General features: G+C 41.2%; 1 protein-coding gene across 5 annotated transcripts in view; it reads left to right on the top strand.

Annotated features, from left to right (window-relative positions):
- Positions 1 to 17,383, top strand: part of EGFL6 (EGF like domain multiple 6) — a 78,451-nt gene extending 61,068 nt beyond the window's left edge. For all 5 annotated transcript variants that reach the window (XM_053310460.1, XM_053310458.1, XM_053310461.1 and 2 more), the window contains 5 exons: positions 2,201 to 2,542; positions 7,183 to 7,254; positions 11,307 to 11,393; positions 15,699 to 15,964; positions 16,983 to 17,383. In XM_053310460.1, the coding sequence (XP_053166435.1) occupies positions 2,201 to 2,542; positions 7,183 to 7,254; positions 11,307 to 11,393; positions 15,699 to 15,964; positions 16,983 to 17,093 (878 nt within the window). In that variant the 3' untranslated portion in view covers positions 17,094 to 17,383. The remainder of the gene's footprint in view (positions 1 to 2,200; positions 2,543 to 7,182; positions 7,255 to 11,306; positions 11,394 to 15,698; positions 15,965 to 16,982) is intronic.
- The last annotated feature ends 934 nt before the right edge of the window (positions 17,384 to 18,317 follow it).

The raw sequence follows: 18,317 nt of genomic DNA, 5'->3' as shown, positions 1-18,317 counted from the left end.
TCTCCACAGACCCTTTATTAAAACACTGGGGATTTGTCTTACTGATTGTTGAGAGGAAATTTGTTGGGAATTGGGGGTTTCCTGTTAATTTTTCCCTGCCATAATAAAGCTTCAGTGAATAAAGATTCAGTGAACCACATCCGTTGAATTGTACAGTACATCCTTTATAACACCATCCTCCTGGAGAAAAGATTTTCAAGCAGCCAGTTCACAAAGTGTTGATATGTAGGGATCATCTGGGCTAAACTAGTCTGAAAGTACTATCCGTAGGGAAGACAGAATCTGCAGTTTTATTTGTGCAGTTTGTCAAAAATCTGTAAATAAAGCCTCATAGAACTGAACACAACTAAAATATTTACCAACTAAACAAAGTGAACAAAGTTCATTGTAAAAATCAAGTTATCTTCTTTTGTTTATATAATACTTGCTTGGGAGAAATTCACCAGCACAATTTCCTCATGAAGCCCTCAACTTAAGATATTCTGAGTTAAGACACTTAAGACATTGGTAAATTGCCACCTACTTTCAACTTTACAGTACTCACCACAGGAGGGGAGGGGAGGTCCTGCTAGATGGAGACTGGTGTGCAGACTAGGAGGAGAAAGAGGTGACACTGGTGGCTCAGACTCACATTGTCATCAAGACTGGAAGTGCTGGTAACAGCTGCTGCAGCATCTGAGCCTGGGCAGGGATTGGCTGACTTGCCCATCCACGATGCTCTCACTGCTGCTTCTTTGGCTTCTTCTCCTCCAGGCTGAGCTGCTGTGCTGTGCTGTTTCTGGCATGGGGGGAAGAGTCCAGCTCATTCCCAACCCACACGACACTTTCTGTCGAGCCTCCCCCCGCCCCGCCCCGCCCCCGTCTATAGCCCAGAAAATGAAGATGAGCAACCCTGTTGCCTCCCTTCTGTCCATGAAAAGTGAGAAAGGAAGGGAGTGGGTGCCAAGGATGAACAGCTTCTGATTCTCCACCATCAACTTTTCTGCTGTATGTCTACAGAACTGTGACTGACACACCACCAGCTTTGACAGCAGCAGAAGAAAACAAGGCATCCAGCCTTGGTTCAGGAACTAACCCTTATTAAAATTGTTTCCTATCGGAAAATAGAACAAGTTAAGACTTTTAACTTCAGACACAATTTTCAGAAATTAATTATGCCATAAATCTAAGGACTGCCTGTATTGGTATATATGCATTAGGTTTTAATGTTTGTAATAGGTTGTTTCCAGCCTCTTCTCTAAAAAAGAAGTCATTCGAATTATAACACAAGTTATTTTCATCTCAGGATTCCAGAACCATATAGCCTTGGTGCTGATTCATTTCTTAATGAGGGAATATCTATAATCAAACCCAACTGCCTGAATTGGTGGGATTCTTTCTGGAGTCTAGTACAAGTAGCAGCATTTAAAGTTTGTTTCTAGCACTTGCTGTCTCCCTCTAAAGAAAACAAATGCACAAAGCTATTTGCAGTTGTCCCCTTAGAACAGGGGTAGATAACCTTTGGCACTCCAGCTGTTGTTGAACTACCACTCCCATCATCCCCAGCCACAATTAAATTATGGCTGGGGGATGATGGAAGTTGTAATTCAACAACAGCTGGAGTGCCGGAGTTGTCTACCCTTGCCTAGAACCACAGATGGTAGATGCTGCATTTCTGTTGGTTGACAATGGCGCACCAACAGGAGACTGCTGATGACGGGATGCAACTTCTGGGAGTTATACCCAGTTACCTGTCTTTCTGACTAATTGGAGCTGCATGGTAGTTGACCTACTTGAGCTGACCACAATACAGGCTGTTGGGCTGAGTTTGCATTATGGCTGACAAATTATGAAGGCCTGGAAAGTGTGATAGAAAAGACTAAGAAATGTTTGCTTAGCACTTTAATAGGGTTGGAACAACATCTGCACCATTTTTACTGCATACATAGTTTCTGCTCCATATACAGACAGCCTGAGATATTATAGAAATTACTTCGACTCTCTTGTATCTTCAAAAATATTAGAAATTGGTATTTCATCACATTGTGAAAAGTGCTCATATTCTGGAGAAATCAAAGGCGCATGCAGCATAAGTCTATAAATGCCTACTCAGTAATAAGTCATAATGAGTTCAATGGTGCTTACTTCTAGTTAAGTATGTATCTGATTTTAGCCTTGAAGTGTAACTTGAATCACACATGTTTATGTTTCATTGCTCTAGTTATTCATGAAAATTCTGTGAAAGAGATTCCCAGAATCTCTGGAGTTGCCAAAGAGAAGCTAAAGAAACTGCTTGTGCATAAGAACAGTGTAAAAAAGCATGAAGACATCAAAAATGTGATCCCAGAACCTCCTGTGACCCCAGCTTCTAAAGCTCATGTAAGGCCATTAGACTATGAAGATAGTGCGTACATAGAAGCTACCTATGGTGAACAGGGTAAAGGCACTGAAAATGCCAGAAGAGATGGAAAAGAAGAGAAAGAAGCAGAAGAAGAAGAAGAAGAAAGGCCAGACCTTGAAAACCAGACTGACTCAGAGAAGAAACTCCGAGGAGATGTATTTTGTAAGTATCACCTTATTTTTTTTTCCCCAAATAGGTTTATGTAGAATTTTGAATAAGCATTTATGACCACCTAATAGATTAATGGCAGGGGATTTTGTGGATACTGCTTTCCAATGTATCTGCAAAGGACAATAAGATGATGCTGATGAAATAATCCACATTTTTGCACTTTGAGGATTCAGAGTTCTTTACATAATCATGCTTCCTACAATCCTTGAAAGTTAATATTATAATATCACTGTTATCCTCATGCAGCAGATAGGCAGCTGAAACCAAGAAAGAATGGTTTGTCTGATGCCACCTAGTGAGTTCATGGCTGAATTCAAACTTACACCAAACAAAAAGCATAAAGGATCTGAATAAGAGAAGCCTAGAAGCAAACTAACAGATCCAGTGATATAATAGAAAACAATAACCCCAATAATGCAGATTATATTGAAAACAGAATAATCATCTATACATGGTGATATGGATGAGTATGAACCAGTTACTACTTCAGTTCTCTTACTTGTATGGAAAGATAAACTAGTATACCAAAAAGCAAAATGACACAACAGTCCACCAAAGTACTCGTAGCCAACTGGAGTTCTTTTGCTTCAGTGAAGTCACTGACTTCTGAAAGTCTGTTGTAGAGTAGAACCATTGATTCCTAATTCTATCCACTGTATCACACTGGCTCTCCATGGTGTATAACTGATATCTATAGAGGATCTCAGAAGTGGACCAGACATTTTTCAGTGTGCATCTAATTCCCAGTCCAGACATATGAATACCTAACTACACTAGTATTCTATCCATCCATGTAGCAGATGAGAAGAGACAGTGCAGGACAACCAATGTGGGCTGTACAGACTGCATTGTACAGATGCTCACCTTCCAAAAGTGAGCATGAGAGTATCCTTTAAAGAAAGATATATTAGGACACCTCCTAAACTTCAATCAATCAATATTTATTATGGTCTTTGACCAGCATCCTAAACTTCTCATTTAGTGGTAAAGGATTAAACCCATGGATACAAAAAGCTTCTGCACCTGAAGACTGTGTTCACCCAAAAGTTCAACTAGTTATTTATTCTGATTAAACTCTGGTTAACCAGTATGACCAGGATTGCCCTGAAATTCTGCGTTCTCACAGTCAGCTCTGTAGCAAAGGGTTCGCTAATCCTGATTAACTTTTTAACCAGGATCCTTGTGATTGTGTGAAAACAGCCAAAGTGTTACTTAAATCCTTACTGGTTAGAGTTGTAGGTTGCCAGTTTATTCATGTACTTCTGAACTGAACCTTGTTGGCATAAAATCAACTGCCAGCATAGAATCAACATTTATGATGTTCAAACTGTTGGCCTCTGTCTGTGTTAATTATATTTCCTTTACTTGAAAGCATCCAAATGCCTATATCAGTAGAACAAAGCACAATTTGGATAAATGAGATCGTTTGAGTCCTTGCCTTTTAAAATACTTTTGGCTTTACTTTGGAGCATAGTTAGCTTAAAGAAATAAGCAAATACTTTATAGCCTTCAGTATTTTCAAATATTTGCTATTTAACATTGAATGTAGCCCAGGCCTGGGAAAACCCAGGGGAAATTATGATCCTCATTTTATCAAAACTAGGCAAACAGTAAGAGCTTTAATTATCTTTTAGTGATTGCCAAATATTCCTCTGTAGACATCTGCCTGAGGAAGATTTAAACAAAAACAAACACTTTCCATTGGTTGAATTCTCCTTCCCTGCTGTTGTCAGAGTAGTCACCAGGCAGACCAGTGGCATGGCGTTATGAATCATGTTCCTCCTGGCAGATGCCAGAAATGTGTGGCACAGACATGGGACCTCACAGTCCAAAGCTGAGATCTGGAGCATGAGTTATTGTTGCCATAAAAATGGCTGTCAAAAATGACCTCCCCCAGGGTGATTCATCCCCCACTCCAGCATAAATGTAGACTGCATTGTCATCTTTAAAAATTTAATAACAATAATAATAATAATAATAATAATAATTAATAATCTTGTGTACCACATTTTACATACTAAATATTGTGAAGGAAAGAGAGGAAATGAAGAGGTACTTCAGGTCTTGGCAGCAGCCACATGTCTCTTCTAAGAGCTAATTCCACCCTCTATACTTCAGATAAATAGTTATTTCTGAAAGTAAAACGTTCTGCAAACACAGCCTAGAGTACAGTAGTAGTTGATGCAGGGAGGTTTAACTGTGCATTTTAATGGTTTGGATGACTTTCTTCTGTGGTGACTCACTTGTTCTGGATATTGTTTTCTGAAATATTGCTTTATCGTTCCTGTATCTTGTTCTATTCAAGTGTCTAACTTATATTTATTTACCTGCTCAAACAGCCAGAGAGTGTTACAAAGTAATTTGACCAAAGCTCTTCCAGATGGTGCCCCAAAGAGTTAATCTGTGCTGTGCTCGTCATTCCAATCTTATGGTCTTTCAGATGTTTCGCCAAAATGGTCTTCTCTCTAGTTGATGCCAGGAACCCACAGAAATCAAGCAGCGGAAAGCACTCAAATGGAAAACAAATCTCTACCACTGGCGATGAATTAGTAGGGTCAGTGATGCAGTGGATTAGAACTTTACTGTTACAGGAGTTATGTCTTACTTCACTCTCAGATACATCCTACATACAATGCTGCTACTAGACTTTGGAACCTATTGCTGATGTGGACATTACACTTATTTGTAATGCTTTATCTTTTCACATAATATTTGTGTTCAGTCACACGCCATGCAGAAGGTGTCTTGTGTCTCCCATTTCCATCTTAAGTATTCATGTCATGAATTCCAATTTTATGTGGAGTGCTTGGGTACTCTTGTGTTGTGACTGTTTGCATTATGATGTGGGATCATCCTCTGTTCAACTGCCAGAGTGGCTAATTTTTAGAAACTGTCTAGGATTTCAGTTCTCTGTGGCCTTAAGGTACTGGTATTCCCTTTATTTGCCTGAGCTGTGTGTGCAATGACACTGTTCTGGAAAGAGAATAAGGAAAAACCTAGAGAGCATCCCCCTTAAAAAAACATGCTGTGCATTATAGGGTATCAGGAAGAGGAAAGAAAACACACCTTTTGAACTTTTTTCTCAACATATGTATTGTTTGAAGAACACATGTGGCAACAAGCCACCTCAATTACCATGTCTGCTGGTATATTGGCATATGCCAGTTTTTAAGAGAATTAATTTAGGCACATCTAAGGACTTGTTTGTACCCACTGATATTTTTTTACTCCCCACCCCTTTATCAATAGTTATTAGTATTTTTAGAAGCTCAACTAGATTTAAATCCATCATTGTGACTACTGGTGCCTTCAGGGTTTTTTTTCTCTCAACCTAAGGCAAGCTTATTATCTAACAGTGCAATCCTGTTCGTGTTTACTCAGAAGTAAGTTTCACTGTGTGCGGTGGGATTCTCTCATAGGTACAGTGATTTAACCATGGACTTAGTGGTTTGAAGCTTGTATGGTACTGGAAAAGAAAAAATTGGTAATACATTATAGGATAGGATGTACAGTATTTCCTGGAACTTCTTGAGCATTTTTAACTGCTTCATGGGCCTTTTGCAGCTCTGTATATGTGTATCTTTTGAGAAGGGAGATTATGGAAATTGTTTTTTAAGTAACATATGTCAAAAGTTTCACATACGGTCCCTGAAGAGACCTGTCTTTTCAGTTTTGTGGAGTGCTAAAGCACACCCTTACGCACCAAGTTATCTTAGTGAATCTTTGCATATATTTATATTGGTACAGTTTAGTGTAGAACCAGCTTCTAGATCAGAGATTTTCAACGTGTGGGTCCCCAGATGTAATTGGACTTCAACTCCCATAATTCCCAACCAAAGGCCACTGGGGCTGGGGATTATGGGAGTTGAAGTCCAAGAACATCTGGGGACCCACACGTTGAGAAACCCTGTTCTAGATGAATGTTGCACTTGAACAAAACTTACATTTCTTTATCACATTCATGCATGTGAAAGTAACACAGAGAATGGTCTGAAAGCACACAGTGCTGAAGTAAACTGCCTGTGGCCCTGAACACTGCCTGGATGAGAGATCTGGGAACCACATGCGAACACCTCTGTGCTTCTTGAAGAAAGAACGGGGAATACATGTAATTAAGGAGAAGGAGAAGGAGATGATAATAATGATGACAGTAATGATGATAATAATGATGATAATAATAAAAATAAATAGCTTCTAGAGTCCAGATGTCAGTTTGCATAGTTCACTACAGTCTCTGTGGAAGTGTTATCAGCCTTGTGAGTGTCTGGTTTTTTGTGTGTGTACCCCTAAGTTTCCACAGGAAACTATTTTCTGAATTAGAATACATGCACATGGAAATATGCATGAGTGTCATGATGGAGGAAATATCCTTTTTACCTTTCCCATTTATTTTTTCAAATACTTCAAGGAGATAACTTCTTAGTTTTGGACAAATCTTTTTTTTTTTTTAAGGTTATCATACAAAGCAATGTAGCAATTGCTGCCGTGAGTAATTATGTGCACAATTTAATTTGTTAGATTTTGAAACATCAGTGATAGCCTGTAGGATGTAGAACTATCAGTTCAATTAATTAATCTTTGTATTTTTTTCTGAAACTAACAAGTTTGTGTGTTTTTTTTTAATTAAATAGCTAAAGAAGCTGCTGCCTTTGGTCCTGCCCCAGCACAAAGGAAAATTCCAGTACAAAAAGTGGAGTTGGAAGGTGGGCAAATTTTCAATGAAAGCTTTAATTTTCATCTAACAGTTGTGTGTTTTCATGGCAATCTTTATTAGCTGAACTTCAGAGCATTTTTTTAAAAATTCTGAAAAAAACTTTGACTGACATTAGATAGACAGAATCTACCTAATTAGATAAGTACTACTAAGCTTTTCTCTGAATCTGATCTTTTTACAGACTTCTCTTCATGCTTCCTTTTCTCCCCTTCAATTTATAATCCAAATCTCACCAAACTGGGGGAGTGGGCGACAAAATGGCAAATGCGGTTCAATGTTAGCAAGTGTAAAGTGATGCACATTGGGACAAAAAACCCCAACTTCAAGTATACGCTGATGGGATCCGAGCTGTCAGTGACGCACCAAGAGAGGGATCTTGGGTTTGTGGTGGACAGCTTGTTGAAAGTGTCGACTCAATGTGCGGCAGCTGTGAAAAAGGCAAATTCCATGCTAGGGATCATTAGGAAGGGGATTGAAAATAAAATGGCTAACATTATAATGCCCTTATACAAAACTATGGTGCGACCACACTTGGAGTACTGCGTACAATTCTGGTCACCACATCTTAAAAAGGACATTGTTGAACTGGAGAAGGTACAGAAGAGGGCAACCAAGATGATCAGGGGCCTAGAGCACCTTTCTTATGAGGCAAGACTACAACACCTGGGGCTTTTTAGTTTAGAAAAAAGACAACTGCAGGGAGACATGATAGAGGTCTATAAAATCATGCATGGCATGGAGAAAGTGGAGAGAGAGAGATTCTTTTCCCTCTCACACAACACTAGAACCAGGGGTCACTCCATGAAATTGATTGCCAGGAGGTCTAGGACCAACAACGGAAGTACTTTTTCCACACAACGCGTGATCCACTTGTGGAACTCTCTGCCACAGGATGTGGTGACAGCCAACAACCTGGATGGCTTTAAGAGGGGTTTGGATGACTTCATGGAGGAGAGGTCTATCAATGGCTACTAGTCAGAGGGCTGTGGGCCACCTCCAGCCTCAAGGGCAGGGTGCCTCTGAGTACCAGTTGCAGGGGAGTAATGGCAGGAGAGAGGGCACGCCCTCAACTCCTGTCTGTGGCTTCCAGCGGCATCTGGTGGGCCACTGTGCGAAACAGGATGCTGGACTAGATGGGCCCTGGGCCTGATCCAGCAGGGCTGTTCTTATGTTCTTATAAAGGGTGCCTTTCACCACCCTCAGGATTCCAATTACACCCCCTAAATCTTCTCAGCAGTGTTTCTGTCTTGCCCATATTCTACTTGTTTGTGTGTTTGAATCTAATTTCTCAAGTCTACCATGACAGATTTGGCTTAGCTGAATTTCATTGCTGCTCTTTTCTGCCTCACTTCACAGTTTATCAAAAAATATAATTGAAAATGTAAGAAGAGGCACATTGGCACTCCAAGATACTAAAAATATGCCCAGACCAAAGCAGCATCTTCCCCGTCTAATAGTTTTGTGCTCTTCTACCCTGGAAACAGGGAGAAGTACCATAAGAAAGACATACTAACCAGCATGTTGTACAGCAGTCATTGGTTGGACTGTACCATCCTCATCTGATTTCTTCCCAACATGCTGTTCAAAACAGAAGGGATCATCTTGGAAATCTGCACTGCGCATTTAGGAGTTGCCAGATATATTGGCAGTGTGCCTGAAACATGAAAAATTATTTCTGGAGGAAACTAGGCAGTCCATATCTGGATGCACCCTAAGAAGTGTTCAAGGATGTTGTATAAATGCTTAGCACAGTCTGCTGACAATCTGTGGAAAAGCCATGTCTTTTTGTGTTAGCATAAAAGTAGTATTGAAAAGATATGGCTTTCTCAGGGATTTTTAGCAGATGGCACCAGGAACTTACACAATGTCTTTGAATGTCATCTGGACACATTATATCACCCATCAGAATTTATGCTGAAACTGGAATAACCCAGTGAGGAGATATTTATTATATTTTCCAAATAATGGGCTGGGTACCTCAGTACCTCACAAAAATTTTCATCTGGGCCAGCAGGCTGTCAAATGTATCAAAGAACAGGCTATCAAAAACTAAGGGCTGATTTAAACCAAATGTTGTTAAAAGTTGCCAAAAAAACCCTTCTCATGTTATGTTTTGGTTAAACAATGAATTAAACTTGTCTTGAATAGCTCTTCCCTGTGTCATACCTCATGCATTGTGTGAGACTGTAAGTTCCTTACCACGTGCATCCCATCACATGCATGTTTCACACCCAATATTGCATATCTCTGGTGGCAGCAGAACTGTGAGGCAGATGCTGCACCTATCTGGGAGAAGTCAAAATGAGCCAAAAGCCAAAGTAGTGTAATGGTGAATAAGTTCTAAGAACATGAGAACAGCCCTGCTGGATCATGCCCAAGGCCCATCTAGTTCAGCTTCCTATTTCACATAGTGGCCACAGGGCACTAGGACATTTTCCAGATTACACACTACAACAGTTTCGCAACGTGTCCGCTTAGTGCCCCTCTCTATTGCCCGTATTGCGACATAGAGAGCCAGCGTGGTGTAGTGGTTAGAGTGCCAGACTAGGACCGGGGAGACCCGAGTTCAAATCCCCATTCAGCCATGAAACTAGCTGGGTGACTCTGGGCCAGTCACTTCTCTCTCAGCCTAACCTACTTCACAGGGTTGTTGTGAAAGAGAAACTCAAGTATGTAGTATACCGCTCTGGGCTCCTTGGAGGAAGAGTGGGATATAATTGTAATCATCATCATCATCATCATTGCAGTCGCTACGCTGTCAGCAGGGTGCCATTCATATTTTCGATGCCTTGTTTCAGATTTTATTGATGCGTTGCAGCCCTATAATGTTGTATATGCATTGCAGGAAAGTAGCTGTATTTTTCCATTGTAGGAGGCTTGCCTCATTGTTTATGCGTTGCAGTGTGGTGTGGTATGGATGGTTCTAATTGCGATGCAACAATTTGTTGATTTTTACAGCCCATTTGTGTCCCACTCATAAAATAATATTTCCATGAAATTAATTTGTTTTCCACCCAGGTTTTTGCATAAAGGTGCTACCCAATTTTCATCTGTTTTTGGCTTTTTATTTCAATTACATTTGCTTTTGTTTTTCATCAGACTTATTTTTGAGACACATTAATGTTTCCTCCTTTTTGTGTGTGCGCTGTGGATTGGCTGGCTTATTTGGCAGTTCGAGGATCTGTTGATATGTAAAGCCACAATACTTATTTGTGTGTGTATATATATGTGTATGTATACTATCACTCTGTTTCTTGCACAAGGGTCAGCTTTCGGCCCTAGCTACACTTCCCCCTGCTGGTGGCTTTGCTCAGGCATCAAGAATTTTTTAAAAAGTTTGTTGCATCAGCAGTTCCCCACTCCCTCTGTGACCCGCATTGGCCCAAAATGGGGGGGGGGGGCAGTGAACGCAATTCTGGTGGAATATGGACACCCCCTGCTTGGAAAACCCTCTGCAGTGGTGGGAAATATGAACAGCCAAAACCCTGTCACGGTGCATTGAGAAACACTGTACTTGCGGTTTCAAGCCACTACCTCACAACATTGCACTTTGCAACACTTTAACCGGCACAAATCTCGTAGTCCAGAAAACGCTCTGGCCCACCAGGTGCCTCTGGGAAGGCCACAGGCAGGAGCTAAGGCATGCCCTCTCTCCTGCTGTTACTTCCCTGCAACTAGTATTCAGAAGCATCCTGGCTCTGAGGCTGGAGCATAATCCAGACTGCAGGACCATAATGCAAGACCATAATCCAGATTGTGGCCTATACCTGGATTGTGGCTTTTGAAACATTCAGCACGTTGTTAGCATTATTTTAAAACTTAATAACCCCCCCCTTTTTTTTCATTTTAAGTGGTTATAGCAACTTACACAATAGGCTGTGGGGTTTTTTTTAACATGGATTGTGCTTTTGAAAGATTTCTGAATTTGGAATTCTTCAGTCACAGCACTAGTAAAAAATAAAGTCACCCACATTTTGCTTTGTGTATAGCATTCAGAATGTTGTATTCCTTTTTTCTGATCTCCCAATTCCTGTTTGTTAGTGGATTGCAGCTTTGGTCGAGGGTCTTGTGCCTGGCAGCAAGATACGAATGATGATTTTGACTGGAATCCTGCAGATCACGATAATGGTAATCTAACTATTTATTCCCTTTCTATTGTTTTATTGTTGTGAACTGCCCTAAGCAGTATTGCACTGGAGGGGCAAGATATCAGTAGTTTAAATAAATAAAATAAACAATCTATGGGGGCGATCCAAAGAGCCCCATGCTCAGTCAGAAAGAACTTTGCTCATGCGGGAGAGGAGTGCTTATGTTCCTTTCCCACTGCAGTCCTCTGGGTCAAGTTGAATCCTGTTCCAGAGGGTCATCTAGGGTTCAGGAGTAGCTTTTCAGGGGGCATGAAGGGCTTCAGTAGGAAGGGAGACTGAAAAAACCTGCTATAGATGCAGAATTATTGCTTGTTTGTTTGTTGCATTTTTATATTGCCTTTCTGCCTTGACAATGGCAACCAAAGTGGTTTACAATATTAAAATAAGGGATTGACATAAGGTTAATAAAATATTGTCTCAGGCTGTTGGTCTTTTCAGGAGCTGAGAATAAGAGCTCCCTTGCCTTCCTCTAAGGGCACACTGCTCCTTCAGTACTCCTGGAAAGGTAGGGGAGAGGCTGCCCCAGCAGTCCTCACAGACCAGTGCTGGTCTCTGTGGGAACCAGTGTTATGCTCTCCCCTGACTTGGGTGCCTCCTTTCTTGCCTTCCTCTCAGGACACACCAGTCTTTCAGTACATTGTTCTACACATGACGCTTTGAATGCTGGCCTGAAGGTGTTCTCACCTTCATCTTACCTTGCCCATTATTACTTTCTGAAACTGAAAACATATTGAAATTAGGTAAGAGATGCCCCAGCACCCTTGCAGGCCCCATTGCTGACCACTAGCATCGGCCTGTTCTTAGGCCCCCAGTTATGCCTGTTGCCATTTTATTTTTCCTATAGTGCTCCCAGCATAGTATTTTTCTGGGGCACATAATAAATGGTGGCCAAAAATGGCATTTGACAGTGGAGGGAGGCCCCATCATTTTTGTTTCCCAGTGCGTCCTAGAGTATGGTATGTTAGCCTGGAATTCTTGCATTGCTCTTTATTCTCTTTGTATTTGGTTTCTATTTTATTGTGTTAAAATGTCTTTTCTTTTAATAGTTCTTTGAACTGTGTCCTATTGATTTTCTTTTTCCACATATTCCTGCAAGTATCCCATAAAAGGGTGATTAATACATTTTAAAGAAAATCAGTAGGGCCTCCTCTCACACACTGTGCCCCTATGTATGGAGTGCTACCCCCCCCCCCAACCCTTGGACTTGCTTGATTTCCTGTGTGTTTGTGTCCCCTGCTGAGCAGGACATGCCACACAAGAAGTGCAATGTGATGTGAAGCCAGGGACCAGGCTTTTATGTAAAATATCATATGTATGGACCTGATATGCATACTAAGAGCTGAATTACACATTACCCAGAAAGAGGTGGCAGACTGAAGATGTAGAATTTCAAACTGTCCCACTTGAGACTGCAGGTGATGGGCATATGAGGAATTAAGGCACCATTTCTCTCTTCCATGCTCATTTTCTATACAGCTATAAAAAGAATAAATGTCAGTGTACCCTTTGAGCATGGTGCAGACACTCTTTGAGCATGGTGCTGAAGAAACATTTGTTCTGTGTTTACAGAAGAGGCAATAGAAAGTTTAAGGCCTTCCTTAAATCTTGAATTTTTTAAAAATCAAAGTTTCATTATTGTGGCTTAGTGTTTTAATGTGCGGTTATATATATTTTTAATGGTAAATGGTTGATATCACATACAATTTTTTAAGTCTGATAACAAGGAAAGACAGAAAAGCTGAAAACTATAAAACGTGTCTAAATGTTTTTTCTGCTTGGCTTAATCTGTTTTGAATGCCCTTTTACCCTATTAAACTGTTTAGATAATTCTCCAACCACATAACATTCCAGAGTTCATATAAACCATTTATTTTTCTGTGTAAACCGTTGTAAAAACTTTTGTTGAAAAGCGGTATATAAATATTTGTAGAAGTAGTAGCAGATTAATTTTTTTTTTACACGAGGAAGCACAAAACAACAACAAAATCCAACACCTACCTCTTCTCCGTCTAGAACACAGTTTCTCAACCGCCGGACCCCAGACCGCTGCCGGTCCCCAGGGGGTTGAGTGCCGGTCCGTGCAAGTCCTTTAACACCCCCTCCTTTTCAAGCATGCCAGTCCTTTAATACCCTGGAGATTAGCTCCCTGGAGCTAATCTTTAACCAGGCAGCCTTCGCTGCAGGGCTCTGTCTTCCTCCGGAGTCCCAGACAGCCTTTTCTCACTCCCGCCTAATCTCTCCAGTCTCTTTGATGAGAGGAGATAGCGAGAGCGAGTGACGTCACTGGTATGCAGCCGGTGAAACACACACAAGGCAGGTAGCAGGGCGAGTGAGAGGGAGTGCTTGGCTTGGCTGGAGTGCTGCATGCATAAACTCTGTTCTGAACTTCTGCATGCATAAACTCTGTTCTGAACTACTACAGAGGAGGAACAGAGGAAGGCAGGCAGGCAAAAGATAAGAAAACAAACAAAAGTAAGCAACAGTGCTGATCAAATGAAAAAAGAAGGGAAAGATAAGAATGAAAGGGGTGGGGGTGAGGGGCGGGCTGATCATGTACTGATTCAACAAAAGGGGATGAAGATCAAATAAAATGGGATTTTTAAAAGCAAGCATACAGGAGAGAACAAGTACAATTTGTGTGAACTGAGAAATAAAATGTGGGGGGGGGGGATGAGGGAGATGAAGAAAGGGGTGGCTAGGGTGAGCTACTGACTTACCAAAAAGGGGATGAGCTAACATAAACTGGGATTTTAAAAAGCAAACATGCAGGCAGGAGAGAGAACTAGTGCAATGTGTGTGAACTGAGAAAACCAGTGGAAAAAAGAGATCACGAGAAAGGGGATGGAGTGGGGGCTGGGTGTAGCAAGGTATGAAATGGTGAATAGAGGAGAGAGAAGGAGGGAAAGAAGGATGAAGAAGAGACCCACTAAAAGTCTTCCCACTCGTGTGTGAGTACATAGTACTCCCCCCCCCCTTAAACCTCTGCCTAAAAATCATCAGTTGTAAAAACCTGGATATATATGAATGTGTGGTATGAAGGGTTAAATCTCCCACCCCATTCCCTGTGGTTTACTTTCCTAATGTGGATGCCATATTAATGTGTAAAGTTCATTACCATAACATTACCTTTTCAAGGTAATGAGTGTTTTAGTTCTGAGTGTACAGCTTGGAGGTTTTTTGGATGATGTTTGGTTACAGACTTCCAGTATGATATGAGATGTCATGTTTTAAGCTTCCTATCAATTAAGTTGATAAGCTGGTTTTATGGTAGCAAACATGCATTGTCCCATTTGCTAAGGAGAGCAAGGGCAGTGATTACCAAATGAAGAGAGGAGGAAAGCTGGAGGGGGAGTACTGTGTATGTAAGAGAGAGTACTATTTTAAAAGCAATATTAAATTACTATTTTTATGCATTTAAGAAGCAAGATATTATGCATACAGGAACTTGACACAAGTTCCTGCCTGCATGTTTATATGCAAAATAGATAGATGAGGAGTAAGAAAAGACAGAATTGGAAGAATGGAGTGTAAGGTTGCAACCTATTTTTAAAATATGGTAATGTTAAATCTGGACTGGACAAATCTCAGGTGCCAGGGAGCCATGATGTCTCATCCTTTCCTCCCTCCCCCTTTTGAGCCAGAACTTCAAAAGTTAAATATTGATTAAATTCATTTTCATTAATTTCACTTTGATTTAATTGATTGATTAAGTGTTATTTTAATAATCAGCACCCTAAAAATTGACCTCGGCCCCCATGAGCCAAGTCACGGTCAGTTTTGGCCCATCAGGACATTTGAGTGGTGAACACCTCTGAACGCCTATACTAATAGATAAACTTGACAGCCCTTTGCTAACTGCTGGTCTGGGACTAGAAACTGCACACACAAAATGTAGCGATCCTTGAAACTCTGCATGACGAATTTAGCGGTCCTTGATTCCAAAAAGGTTGAGAAACACTGCTCTAGAATGTATCATGTAAAACAACTGTATGTAATGAGGGTGCATATTTGACCATTCTCTTTAAAATGCGGATGAATGAACATGGAATACCTACCTCACCCACTGCAATCGCCTTGGGTGAGAATTGACTTCTTGAGTTTCTCCTCAAAAAAGGATCTATTAAAAGCCTATCTCACAGGGTAATTGAAGGAATGAATAAAAACCTGGATACAATTTGCACACTGAAATGTGTTATAGAATAGTAAGTAACTATCACATTCAGGATGAAAAAAAAAAATTGACATCCTGTTTCTCCCCTTCTGAATCCCTATATCCCCTATCTAGGTGATGAATATTATATGGCCGTTCCAGCCTTCATGGGGCACAAGAAAGATGTTGGTCGTTTGAATCTTCTTCTCAATGACCTCAAGCCAAAGAACATCTATTGTTTGATTTTTAGTTACCGGCTTGCAGGAGACAGGGTGGGTAAACTACGAGTAATCTTGGGCAACAGCAGCAGTAGTCCTTCCTGGGAACAGAGCCTGGGAGATGATGACCAGTGGAGGACGGGACAAATGGAAGTGCACATGGGAGGTGAAACAACTATGAACGTAAGTTTAAGGCTGAAAATGAACTGTAATTACTGTAATTAAGTACAGCTGCATTTCATTCTGATGCATCATGACCATAATTATGTGGCTATATGAAGCCTCCATGTTCAGAGGCAGTATACTGCTGAATACCAGTTGCTGAAAACAATAGCAGGAGAGGGCTGTTATCTTCATTTCCTGCTGTGGGCTTCAAAAGCATATGATTGGTTCCTGTGAGAAGCAGGATGCTAGACTAAATGAACCACTGGCCTGATCCAATATTATGCTGTTATAATTTTCTGTTAGTCTGATGCAAGATAATGTTCTTCCACTATGAATCTTGTTGGAACACAGTGAGGCGGGTCTCACGATCACAGAGACCCGCCTCCATAGGGTTTGCAGGGAGAGCGGGCTAAGCGCACAGGGCATACTGGAGAGAACCCCGAGCCGGGAGGCTGCTTTTAAGCCTCCCGGTCTGGGGTCTCCTCATGAGTAGCCGCAGCGCGGAGCCGCACCATGGCTACTCATGATCCAAAACACCGGATTTGCAGGGTGCTCGCTCTGCAAACTCGGTTTAAGAGGCGGGTTACTTGAGCTGGTTACCCGCTCAGGAACCACTGGGCTCACAGTCGAGCCCGGTGATTCACACGGAATACAAAAATCGGGCTAGGCTCTCTTAGCCCAATTTTTGCAGTCCGTGTGAATAGCCTCAGTGGTGTCTAGGCTTTAAGGATAATATCTTCTTTAAATCGTATTTGAATTTTAACTGCTCAAGTTGTTGTATCTTTGCTATGAAGGATGTTAGAATCAGAGCCCAAAGAGGGTGGGAAGGCAGGAAGGATTCTCAGGGGGGCCATCCGCATGCTCCTCTTTCTGCCAGGGACTGTCTTGGAGATAGAGAGAGGAACTGACCAGGGGAGGAGAAGGCAAATGTATGTGAGTCAGTGAGAGCAAGGTGTGTTTTATAGCTGTTAAATTGTAGAGAGGCATTCAGAGTTGGTACCACTTCATTAATATATATCTTTTTTCATTATATCAGATTACTTTTGAGGCAGAACGTGGGAAAGGTAAATCTGGAGAAATTGGAGTGGACGCTGTGGTACTGTTTTCAGGCCTGTGCCCTGAAGATCACTTGACATTTGATACCTGAGCCTATTATTTTCATTGTTATGTTATTTGCTATAGTAATTCAGAATTTAGTAACACTGTGACAGACAAAATGTAAATCAAATGTAAATCTGGAAACAGCATCTTGAACTTCACTGCAGACAGAAAAACTGATCTGTCTAAAATGTGTTAAATAACACATTTGTATATAAAATATACTAAACTTTGTTGTACGTGTAGCTCTACTGTACTCATGGTCTGGATCTAGATGTGACAATATTTGTCTAGTTCTTTGGCAATACATGTCCTTTATTTTACATAAAATTCCTTTTAAAGAAAATGCTGTTTGTTTGTTTATCATATTTCTATACTGCCTGATATGTGCATCTCTACATGCATATTCCCCACATTCTTCTACAGGACTGTGAAGCAATGTCTGAAGAAGGATGTGTGGTCTCTCATTACATTAAGAACTATCACACTTGGCACAGAACCATGTGTATGCTGATGTTATTGCTGTGGTCAGTGCTGACTCAATTTTGAAGGGCCCTCAGACAAGCCACCCTCAGTGGGCCCCCTCCAGTCAGTGTGGGCTTCCTCTCTCCTTGCTGCCATTGTTCCTACCATTGCACCTTCTCACCATCTTTGCTTGCTTGCTTCTCAGGAAAGACTTGACAGGTGAATGAGTAATGGCAGCTCTTCCTCCTCAATGGTTTTTCCATCCCTAACTCTCTCCTCTGATGCAGAAAGAAAGGATGAGTGAGCAGGTAGCAAAAGGGGGCCACAGCAGGGGTTAAAGTTTCCTTCAATCAGGGCCCCATGCTTAGCTATGGGCCTTGACAGGTGCCCCACCATGCCAGTTCCTGGAGTTAGCCTTGACTGTTGTAAATAAAGTGGGAAGATTAGGTGAATGTTCCAAACACTGAGGTATGCAGAGTAAGGCATGCCAGGAAGCCCTAGCCAGTCACCTGATGAGTGCCTCTCCTTCACTGCAACAACCACCAGTGTACCTGGGTGAAAGGTAGTGAAGCAGCTTCCAGAAGTCATTAGTCTGGAACAATTTTTCTGCCAAAAATGTTTGTCTAGCTATTGTTCACATTTTTTTCTAAAATAAATATACTGCTCTGTCAAAAAAAACCATAACAACACTTCCAGCCAGCCAGAAATCAAACCCTAGAAAATACTAGCCCTAACAAACATAGCTTGTCCTTTCCCCTTTGTTTTGTTCGTTTATTTCCTTCTTTGCTGTATTTCCTTGCTTGGTGTC

Source organism: Hemicordylus capensis, chromosome 3 (genome assembly GCF_027244095.1).
Source record: "Hemicordylus capensis ecotype Gifberg chromosome 3, rHemCap1.1.pri, whole genome shotgun sequence".
NCBI classification, from domain to species: Eukaryota; Metazoa; Chordata; class Lepidosauria; order Squamata; family Cordylidae; genus Hemicordylus; species Hemicordylus capensis.
The sequence above is the reverse complement of the archived record's forward strand: the minus strand, read 5'-3'. Positions and strand labels throughout refer to the sequence as shown.